The 12,026-nt window shown below is 34.4% G+C and overlaps 2 protein-coding genes across 2 annotated transcripts; one reads left to right on the forward strand and one right to left on the reverse strand.

Annotated features, from left to right (window-relative positions):
• The first annotated feature begins 426 nt into the window (after positions 1–426).
• LOC123908527 (DNA-binding protein SMUBP-2) lies at positions 427–6,563 on the forward strand. The gene is made up of 7 exons (XM_045959198.1): positions 427–1,331; positions 2,292–2,600; positions 3,296–3,579; positions 3,799–4,830; positions 5,153–5,321; positions 5,481–5,638; positions 6,064–6,563. The coding sequence occupies exons 1-7, from the start codon at positions 644–646 to the stop codon at positions 6,307–6,309; spliced, it is 2,886 nt and encodes a 961-aa protein (XP_045815154.1). The 5' UTR covers positions 427–643; the 3' UTR covers positions 6,310–6,563.
• A 788-nt stretch (positions 6,564–7,351) lies between these two features.
• On the reverse strand, positions 7,352–11,789 carry LOC123908536 (protein BOLA4, chloroplastic/mitochondrial). Its single transcript, XM_045959207.1, has 3 exons — positions 11,337–11,789; positions 9,900–9,967; positions 7,352–7,759 (listed from the first exon to the last, which is right to left on the reverse strand). The coding sequence occupies exons 1-3, from the start codon at positions 11,610–11,612 to the stop codon at positions 7,609–7,611; spliced, it is 495 nt and encodes a 164-aa protein (XP_045815163.1). The 5' UTR covers positions 11,613–11,789; the 3' UTR covers positions 7,352–7,608.
• Positions 11,790–12,026: the final 237 nt, after the last annotated feature.

Genomic DNA, 12,026 nt, shown 5'->3' on the forward strand with positions numbered 1-12,026 from the left:
TGTTTCGTTGACGATGAGAATGAAACTTCTAACTTCTTTATCACTCTGTGATCAAACTCATCCATCTTAGTTATCAAGTCATTTTTAACCTCTTTATATTTAGATTGACAATTAGTTTAAGAGAACTATGGTGGGTCATAAACCAAGACATTGTGCTCCAGTGGTTGATGAGTTTTCCCTAGGACGAATTGTTTGAAAGAACCTGAATTCAATTCTTGGTGAGAATAATTATTGGCCAGACTTTACTTACCTTATAGCCGAACTTTAAATTATTGAGCCCCCTTCACCGAGAATTCAGAGGGTTCATACCAAAAAAAGCTATATAGTGTATCATCTTGACAAAAGAAAATCATGATGTCACTCGTGATTTTAATAGACTCACGTGATACTAAATATGCACTAGATCCGGTTGATTCAAACCAACGAAAAATTGACCGATTTTCAGTTTAACGTGTTGAACCCATCGGTTCGGTCCGATTTTTGGTTCAAAACCCTTTCTTTCTCTACAAAAGCACCGTTCATGAATAAAAAAAAAACCTAAAAAATCTATGCTTATATACTTAACCATTACCATTACTGAATTACTGAATAATAATAACTCAATTGAGTTTCATTTTTTGTCCAAAACAAAAAAAATCCATTGATGGAAGCAACATCAACTTGCTTCTTCTGTGGTAGAATCCCATCAAAATCCAAACTTTCATCATCATCTTCATTTGGGTCATTCTGTTTATTAACACGTAACAATGTTAATACAATCATGTGCAACAAAACATCATTAAAAACCCATAATCGTGTAGTAATTCAAAACGTCACAAACAGCAACGAAACAAAGCTTCCAAGCAACAACACAAAAAGAAGAAGAAGGAGAAGAAAAAATGGTGTAGCAACAGAAGAACAACAACAAATTCAAATACCCTTTGAGAATCTGAACAAGAATGTTTATGTTCATGAGAATATTGGTGACCCAATTGGTTGGAAAGATGTTGGGAAAAGTGTTGTGAATTGGATTCGTGAGAGTATGAAAACTATGGCTTTTGATTTTGCTTCTGCTGAGTTACTTGAAGATTTGATTGAGTTTTCTGAGATGAAACAAAAAATGGGACCTGGTCTTACGTTTGTTATTCAAGCACAACCTTATTTGAATGCTGTTCCTATGCCTCTTGGTCTTGAAGTTATGTGTTTGAAAGCTTGTACTCATTATCCTACTCTTTTTGATCATTTTCAAAGAGAGTTACGTGATGTTCTTCAAGATATGCAGAGTAAAGGTTTGGTTGAAGATTGGCGTGAAACTCAGTCTTGGAAATTGCTTAAGGAACTTGCTAATTCAGGTTTTTCTTCTCTCTTTGAGTTTGTTTGTATTAGCTTATTAGAACTTATCTATTGACATACGCACTTGCGAGGTATGAAGCAAGAACACAGACACAACTGACACGTTGATACCGATAATAATTTGAGAAAATTATATAATTCAATGTAACCATATGTGTTGGTGTCTAGACACCGACGTGTGTTCGACACTGGGACATGTCTCATTCGAAGAGTGACTGTGCTTCATAGCTTGTGAGACTGTTTGAGAACGCTTTGGAAACAACTTATCTCTTTAAACTGTCTTCGGCTTATTTCCATAAGCTCTACATGATAGCTTATATGAAAACCGATTGACTTTATTTTATTTTTTGTTATAGAAATAGCCTATATATAAGCATTTATATATGACAAACTTTTCTGCTATAAGCACTTAATTAATCTGTTTATATGAACATGGTCTTCGTCATGACATAAACATGTTTTATTGTTCAAAATATTTGACATACTATTAGTCCATGTACTAAACAACATGAATAAATGTTAAGGACTAAAGATATGTTTGAAAGAGCTTATTTGGACTTATAAGTACTTATGTAAGTGTCTGAAAGATGTTATAAAAGTAGCTTTTGATATATTTATAACGGTTTTTGAAGATATTAATAAGCACTCTGAGATAGCTTATAAAATCAATTTTTATACTAGGCCAATTCTTTGACCGCTTTTAAGGTTAAATGCTTATCCTGTCACTATCATATCATATCCTTATCATATATTGTCTTTATCCTATCCTGCACATCCAACGGACCTTATATGATATAAGCGCTAAATTAAAATGTCAAAATATTTCTAATGCATTTGTTTTCTGGTGGAAGACTAATGTGACCAACAATAAATATAAGCCGCGGTTAGAAATTTAGTTATTATGATAGTAATTCCATTGCTTCAGCAACAGGGTAAGATTGAAAATGGTTTAATTGCAGCTCAGCATAGGGCAGTAGCAAGGAAAATAACACAGGCCAAGACTGTCCAAGGAGTTTTAGGAATGGACATAGAAAGAGTCAAAGCGATACAGAATAGGATTGATGAATTCACCAGCAACATGTCAGAACTTCTCAATATTGAAAGGGATGTTGAATTGGAGTTTACTCAGGAAGAATTGGATGCGGTTCCTAGACCGGATGATGCTTCTGATCCGTCGAAACCGATTGAATTCTTGGTTAGCCATAGCCAACCTCAGCAAGAACTCTGTGACACCATTTGTAATTTAAATGCCATCAGTACCTCTACAGGTATTTTCGTTTTTCCCTCTCAGGGTCTGTTGATTACTGACTTGTTTATTCGTGCAACTTAGTTCTATCTTTGATTATGTGCAGTAAATAATGTTGAATCGATGAAACGCTTGTCAGTTCTTTGATACGAGAGTGGATTCCCTCATGTGCATATTGCACTGGAGAGGGAGCAGTGGAGATCACAACCCTTAAAATTTTATTTTTTAATTTTTAAAATTTCTTAATTTTCAATCTAAAGGTTGTTGTTGCACTGGAGGGTGACATAACAGGAGAGAATCCAATCTCCTTTGATACAACATATTTGTCAGGGTTATGTGATGTTTTGTTGTTTTCTTCGGCTTCTGACATACTCATATATGTAAACCATCATTTTATTATTTATTTTAGCAAGAGTTGTGCGACATAGAAGGTGTAATACTTCATACAAAATATGTCGAATACTGTAGGAGGAGCAGAACTTATTGCCTTACTAGATCTATTAACTTATTTCTAGCATGCACGATAGAAATTGAACAAATCACTATTGTCCACTGATATGCTATTAGAACAATATGTTGTCGAATAGCAGTGCTATAGTACTATTGCATAGCGGAAATTGACCAGTTGCTATTTTCTGTGTTCCGCGATTGACAACAAACAATACTTTACCGAGTTTCTAGTTATCTAGTATGATCATGTATGAACTTTTTAAACAGGATTGGGGGGAATGCATTTGGTATTATTCAAGATTGAAGGAAACCACCGATTGCCACCGACTACTCTTTCACCTGGAGAAATGGTTTGTGTGAGAACGTGTGATAGCAGGGGTGCAGTTAATACTTCTTGCATGCAAGGAGTTGTGGACAATCTCGGTGATGATGGATATAGTATTACCGTTGCTTTAGAGTCACGCCATGGTGATCCTACTTTCTCTAAACTATTTGGAAAGAATGTGCGCATTGATCGTATTCAAGGACTGGCTGATACACTTACCTATGAGGTACTGAATTTTCTATCATGTGATTTCTTGCATACGGTCAAAATATTGTGGTTGTGATGAGTATTTGTGAAAGGGCGCCAGAATTTTATTTAAGTTGAAATTAAGCAGTTTATTGATTGTGATGGTTCTTCTTGTAAGTTTCTTTAATTCTTTAATGTTTTACTTTTTACTTCACTGACTATATATGCACTTAAGAAGATTCTTCTGATATGTTTTCAGCGCAACTGTGAAGCACTAATGCTGCTTCAGAAGAACGGTTTACGAAAGAAAAATCCGGCTATTTCTGTTGTTGCAACGCTATTCGGAGAGGGAGAAGATGCTGCATGGCTTGAGAAGAATAGTTTGGTCGACTGGGAAGAAGAAAAAATGGATGGAACATTAGAAAGTTTATCCTTCGACAAATCTCAGCAGAGAGCAATTGCTTTGGGTTTGAATAAGAAGAGGCCATTATTGGTCATTCAAGGGCCTCCTGGTACTGGCAAGACCGGTTTGCTCAAACAATTAATAGCATTTGCTGTTGAACAAGGTGAAAGGGTTCTTGTTACAGCACCTACCAATGCAGCTGTTGATAATATGGTTGAAAAGCTTTCAAATGTTGGAATAAATATTGTTCGGGTTGGAAATCCAGCTCGTATATCAAAAACAGTAGCATCAAAGTCTTTGGCAGAAATTGTAAATGCGAAGATGGCACCTTTTCGCGAAGAGTTTGAGAGGAAGAAGTCTGATCTAAGGAAAGATCTAAGGCATTGTTTAAAGGATGATTCATTGGCTGCAGGCATACGCCAACTTCTGAAAAAGCTGGCAAAGTCACTAAAGAAACAGGAAAAGCAGACCATAAATGAAGTTTTATCAAGTGCTCAGGTTGTGCTTGCCACCAATACAGGAGCAGCCGATCCTTTGATTCGACAGCTAGATGCTTTTGACTTAGTTGTCATAGATGAAGCTGGACAAGCAATTGAACCGTCTTGCTGGATTCCTATATTGCAAGCGAAACGCTGTATTCTTGCTGGTGATCAATGCCAATTAGCTCCGGTGATATTTTCTAGAAAGGCGTTAGAAGGTGGTTTAGGAATATCACTATTGGAGAGAGCTGCAACTCTGCATGAAGGGATTCTCACCACGACGTTAACTACACAATACCGTATGAATGATGCCATTGCAAGTTGGGCTTCAAAGGAGATGTATGGAGGATTGCTGAAGTCCTCTAAGACTGTCTTTTCTCATCTTCTTGTAGACTCTCCTTTTGTTAAGGTATTATGCTCCTAATTGATATCTTCTTTGTCATGTGAAAACTTCTATTTACATCTTGGCCCTGTTTGGATAAACAACTTAATTAAGCATTTATCATATATGTGCTTGTGTTTAGGTTATTTCTATAACAAAAGATAAAATAAAGTCAAACTGTTTTCATATAAGCTATAAGCTGTTTTCATAAGCTATACTGGATACTTTCTAGAAATAAGCTGAAAACGACTTATGAACTTATCATAAGATTGTTTCATAATTTCTCCCAAACAGTTACTGATTCTTATAACATGAATGGAAGTTTGACTTTGTTGTTGTTGCATTGCAGCCTACATGGGTAACACAGTGCCCTCTGGTATTGCTCGACACTCGAATGCCTTACGGAAGTCTATCACTTGGTTGCGAAGAGCATCTAGATCCGGCAGGAACTGGCTCGTTATACAATGAAGGAGAAGCTGATATAGTTTTGCAGCATGTTTTTGCATTAATTTATTCTGGTAATTACATTTGACTCTGTTGATTGTAATTGATTTTTCTTTAATTCTTAGGGCTGATTCAACGTCTTCTTTCGCATTGTTTTCCATGATTTTCTTACATGTCACATTAAGATTTTTCTGACATAAGATTTTTCTTGTCAATTTGAATCTGAAATTCAGGTGTCAGCCCAAGTGCTATTGTAGTTCAGTCCCCTTATGTTGCTCAAGTTCAACTTTTGAGGGACATGCTTGATGGGGTTCCAGAAGCTGCCGGTACCGAAGTTTCCACAATTGATAGTTTTCAAGGTCGGGAAGCTGATGCTGTAATTTTATCAATGGTATGATCTGAATCAAATCTCTAAAACCGTGGTTTCAACAATTTTCTGGTTGACAAATAAACAAATTTCTTGTGACTCTTTTGATTTTATTATGAAGAATAAAGATAACTAAAATCAAACTTCTATCCACTTGGTCAGTGTGGGCACTTGACACTGTTTAGATTTGCTTATCTGAGTTTACCTACTGACATAAACACTTGTGAGACTATTTGAGAGAGCTTATGTAAACAACTTATGACATGTCCTCAAGCTCTCTAGGATATCTTATGAAATTAGTTTATAGCTTATAACAAAACAGTGATCCCCTAACTTGGTTTTCTTTGTCGCCAGAAAAACGTGTTTCTAGTATTACTCTCGTAAAAATATTTATCCTCTGTTGGTCTTGTTCATGAACTAACGTGGTAGAACTTGTTTTCACAAAATAGGTACGATCGAACACATTGGGAGCTGTTGGATTCCTTGGCGATAGCAGAAGAATCAATGTTGCCATCACAAGAGCGCGCAAACATTTAGCTGTAGTATGTGACAGCTCAACTATATGCCACAACCCATTCCTAGCAAGACTTATGCGCCATATTCGACACTTTGGTAGGGTGAAGCATGTAGAACCAGATAGTTTTGGAGGAGGATTTGGACTTGGGATGAATCCAATGTTACCTTCTATGGATTAGTGTTTTATTTGTAAAAGTGGCATGAAACAAATTTAGAAATGCCTATAAGCAATTGTTTGAGGGGATTTTTTTTTGGGGGGTGGGGTATAGGGTGGTTTTATACTGTCAATACTTGTATAGCAATTTATAAATTCAAAATTAATGTATCAAATAATACTCGTGCATGAAAGTTATGGAAGAGAACTTCCACAATATTGTAACATGACAATGTAATGAATGTATATTTTTTATCATTCTATATGAATTGAACCATAGCTGCAAGTGTTATTTTTTTATCATTCTATATGAATGTATATTTTTTATCATTCTATATGAATTGAACCATAGCTGTAACATGACAATGTGATGAATTATATTTTTTATCATTGTAAATTTGTTTAACAATGGCACTAATACTAGATAAGTGCAGTGATTGAAAGTGATAAACTGATAATGCTTCTATCTCTGCAATATGACACCTTCTTGCACATTACAATGTGATTTAGAAGATATAGCAGCAGGTAGCACAATTATTTTAAGCTTCCTCTTCTAAGTTGAGCAACTTTCATGCATATTTGAAAATAAGACATCTATTAATGCTCCAAAGATGGGATAATTTCTTGCTTTTAACCTGAATTATTGATGGTTGAATGAAGCTATAAATGTTTAGCCATGTTTGAAACCAGACAAGAAAAATATTGAGATTAAAGCAACAATCTAAAAAGGTACATGAGTTGTAGGTGGCTGCTACGAATTCAATCTAAAATGGAAATTTAAATGTTAAAAAAAAAATTAAAATGTAAATGGTGAAGTTTTGCTAATTTTTAGATTATTTTCAATTTTACCGGCTGCTATAAATTCAGCATATGTTCATTTTTCCTTTCCATTGCATATATGCGGATTGAGTTAGTGTCATTTTCAAATATGATGAAAATGATTTTTAGTATTTTCAAATTTTCAAAAAAAAAATCTTAAATTAACAATGAGAACAATTAGACAAACATAATTTTACAACCAGTGTATTGCTGTATAAACAGTGTATAAATCTATTAAAAACAAAAAATGGAGAAAATAAACAGTGCATAGAAAATAATAAATAAACCAGAGTATTGCTGTATAATGTTTGACAAATTAAATTTGTCAAGTGTATTGTTTGGCAAATTAATGAATTTAGCAACTTGCAGAGTGAATTGGAAAACTAATGTCTTGCATGTGAAAACAATGCAATGGTAGTTTAAAATTAGGATTGATTCCAAGACAAAAGCGGTACAAAAATCTATTAAGAGCACAATCACTCCTAGTTCTTCTCATGATCTTATATCATTTCCCAGCAGCTTCATCAGGAGTTTTGGTCGTCATCTGATCAACTGCATGAACTGCACTCTGAAGCTCCTCCCATATGGCTTTATAGACCATCCTTTGCCTATTCACGGCTGATTGTCCCTCAAAGGCTGTAGATACAACATCAATGCTGCAAAACAAAGCCACAAATTAGAGCTATCAACCAAGCTATGCAGTCTAGAGTGCCAAACACAACTATTTAATGCAAAACATGGAAACTTGGCTAAAGTATAATTTTTATCAATGAGGATATAAAATGTGTTCGAAAATGTTTTCAGTTTGCTCTTGGATTTTTATTTTTAATTTTGTGCAACTCAATTCAATTTCATCCTCAAACTTTGGACAAGAATCACATATGTAGCTGGATTGTGAGGAATAAGCGGCCGCCAGTGCGCCAACCTAATTGTCGTGTATGGAACGAACAGATTGAGGTGACTGTTGTTTCATGAGAATTGAGAAGATACTTTCTAGAGATACTACTCTTACTTTTGTGAGTTCAAATGACCAACTATAAAACATATTGATTAAATCAAACTTGAGGAGGAGTGTTGCATAATGTAAATTTAACAATAAAAGCCTTCTCACATTTGGTGAAGTGAGCTCCACAGTCAACAACTATAAAATGACTTTTATAAATCATGTCTAAACACAGCCTTTGTATATAGATCCTTCTTAATGGTCTTTACTGGTTCCTCTCCACCTCTCCATACTATTGGTTTTTATTGACTCTCTTTTCTACAAACTTTCGTTTTAATGATTTTGTTCCTAAATCCTAATCCTATCATGTCTGATGTGTTCACTCATCCTATCATGTTGTTCTTAAATTCTTTTTCCTAATACTGTGATTTGAATCCACTCTTCATTTTTCTACATAAGCATGTTATTATGATTGTCAAGAGTGTCAAACTATGTGGTGTTTTAGTTAACGTAGTCTATGCACGGCATTTCCGAAGGCAATTTTTACATTGGACAATTACTCCAAAGTAAAGTACTTTTTTCCTCTTTTTCTTTCTGCTTTTGCTTTTACTTCCCACAAGGGCTGTTCATTTCAGCGCTAGAAATTGTATGTCTGCAAAGGAGATTTTCCACCAATCATCTTGTGCTAAGTGCTAACTACCATCAACAAAACAAGCAGCTGAGTGTGAAAACTGCCATCTAAATAAGACTGCTTGCTCCATGCTCCTCCATCAAAATAATAAACTTAGTTTTTAGGGCAATTCTGTTTTCTTACAGATTAATTGATTTTTGATTTATCAACTTATCATATAGTTGTAATTAAGTTTAAGCTTGACCCAAAAACTTGGAAAGCACATGGCACAAGCCAACAAGGAATGTTGGTGTTGGTCATGGCATGGGAGCACATCTCCAACCTAATGTTGATTGTGGGTGAGGAGGGCAGATCGCCTACTTTTCAAGAACTTTGTTATCTGATAATATTGCATTTATGGATTTTCTAGTTCCCTGTGCATGATATGTTTTAGGGGAGTTCAAATTTCTGATGGAGAAATTAGATAGATATATTAGTTTATTGAACTATAGCCTCTTATCACCTACATTCAGTTTCTGTTTTGGAGGATACTTTATCCTCCCGCCAACTACTGTTTTCTCTTTTCTCTCTAACAAAGTTAATTCTTTTAACTAAAAGAATATTTTTATCAAACTCTTTGACCCAATCTAAAAGTATACAGCTAGGTTAATTATACCATGAATGTCACAACTAGTGTTTTGTGTGTTCTAGAAATTCGAAAAACTTAAAAGTTTCACCTTCAGTCATCCATAGGAAAGCAACCCTCTGAAACTAACAAATACTAACCATTGAATCATATTATATTATCTTGACGACAATTTAGACATTCATAGGTAGTTTAAATTTTAGGGTCTTGCTAACATGTGCCCTTAAAAAATAGAAACATTTTCTTAAATTTTGTATAATTAATTTGTGATAAAGTTTAAAAAGTGAATTAGATTCATGAATTATGGTAAAACATCTCCTTTTTTGAATCACTAACATGTGCCCTAAGGGCACACGTTAGCTTTTCCCTAAATTTTAATGTAGTTTAAAAATAGATAATTCAAATTTATTTCAGTTTTAACTATCATATTATACATGGAAAATATCAAACAGTTTTCAATATAACCATTTATTAACAATTAAAATCAGCAGGTCGTAACTGTCTCTGTGTATGTATGTATATATATAAGGATAACTACGAAGTTTAGTTAACTAACATAAAACCGAAAATTATTTCAATGGTTAAAAACATGCTCACCTAACATGCCGTCCATCACCATAAGCATCCTTTACAGAGACCGATTCTGCATTGAGTTGTTCCTTTATCTGTTGGAGCACATCCCAGTTTGACAATCAAAAAGAAAGAATGATATTAGCATGAAAATAGACCCCAAAAAATTAACAATTTTAGTCCTCAAAATTATAAGACAATTTTATCCCAAATTTATAAAATAGTAAAGACCATCAATCAATTTAGAATTGATCATAAATATCTTGAAACATCCTCCAAAACAATGTGCCAATTCAACATTTATAACTTATTAAATGACGGAGAACTAAATTTATTGACGATTTTCAATTTTGAGGACTGGTTTTTGGTTTCGTAAATATGCAAACTAAATTGACAGACATCAACTATTTTAAGGACTAAGTAGTCATTTCGTAAATATAGGGGATTAAATTGATTGGCCATCTTCAATTTTAAGGAATATTTCATTTTGTAAATATAGGTAATAAATTGTTCAACCGATTCGCGTTCCAACATAATCCCCATATTACCACCAAAATTGCAGAATGTTAATCAGATTTGAATGGATGTTCGCATGTGTTACCAAATGCATCACAGACATTATTCACTTAATTTCAAATGTGTCATTGACGTTACCAACTTAATATCATAATAGTCCCCACATATATCAACTACAGTAAGATTGTTATGATTCCAGTGATAGGTCATATGAAATGATGAATTGCAAGAAAAAGTAAATTAGTCACATGGGATAGACCCCATCAACAAGAAAATGGGGGGGGGGGGGGGGGGGGGGGGGGGGGGAGTTACAAATAATTGGAATATATATGAGGAGGGATCAAATTACACCGGTGTAACATCTAAGTAGTGTGACACCATTCATGTTTTTAACGTATACAAATTTTAAGAAACCCACCATTGGGTTGAAAGTTTTAGGATAGTCCTAGACTCTACCTCTCGGCATCTTTCTCTGTGTTTCTGCTCTTCTCCTCTTCTTATATCACCTACTTGTTTAGATTACCCTAAATGGATTAGAATCCATATTTACTATTTCAGTTTAATTCCATTGTGTCTCCTCACACTTTCACAATTCAATTGAATTTTGTAGAATTTTGTGCTGTTCATTTGCCATTAGTATTACACAAGTCAATTTTAGAAAAAAAAAAAATTTGTATTAACCCTCAAGCGGTTCCTAGGAAGGGGTCCCCAATAATCCAGAGTTTGGGCTCGAAGTAAGTAAAGTCTGCTGAACAATTTGTCTAAGGGGAGCTCATTAACCAACCAATTACTCGGTTCATTTTAGAATATTTAATATAAAAGGACTAGGTCTTTCAATTTCAAGAACTAAATTGATATTTACTACTCTCTTACAACAATTAAGAACATTATTGAAGAAACATAAGCTAACAATTCATCAAACATGTAAGGGGCAATAAAACACAATACCTTAATCTGCATAGACTGAATGAGAGGCAAGTCAATAGAACCAGCATCATTAACATTAGTGGCGCGTGAACTAAACTTACGAAGAGTACCAAGACTGAATATTAATCTATCATCATCATGTTTAGCGCGAAAGAGAGTATTAGTAGTTTGTGAAGTGGATCTGAGGAAGGAGATATGATTAGGAGGAGAAGTGGTTCGAAAGAGAATAGGTCGAACCAGAATTGGAAGAGCTTGGCGTAGTAAAGTGGTGTTGGATGATAGTGATAATGCCCGCATTTTTATTTGCTTTGATTTCTACGCTGTGTTGGTTTTGGTTTTGAGATGTTTCTTTCTTTCTTTCTTTCTTCGGTTCCCTGTAACTTGGGAGAGATTGAATAGATGATGAGATGATGATCGATAGGGTAATCGTACGGTTGCTAATCAAAGCAACCTACAGATATTTTTTGTTTTATTAATTAAGAAAATGTTAAACAGTGCCCCGGGCACGAGTTAAGGATATAAATATAGAAGTTTTATCTCGTAAATTGTGCATTCAATGTTTTAATGATGTGAAAAGTTTTAGCATGACCCTATTAATTAATATTTCCATTTATTTTTGAATAAATTGACTTTTGTATATCCCCGTCAATATAACTCAGTTGGCAGGAACAATGCATGTAATATGCAGATGTATTTGTAATAGACAAACTG

Source organism: Trifolium pratense, linkage group LG1 (genome assembly GCF_020283565.1).
Source record: "Trifolium pratense cultivar HEN17-A07 linkage group LG1, ARS_RC_1.1, whole genome shotgun sequence".
NCBI lineage: Eukaryota > Viridiplantae > Streptophyta > Magnoliopsida > Fabales > Fabaceae > Trifolium > Trifolium pratense.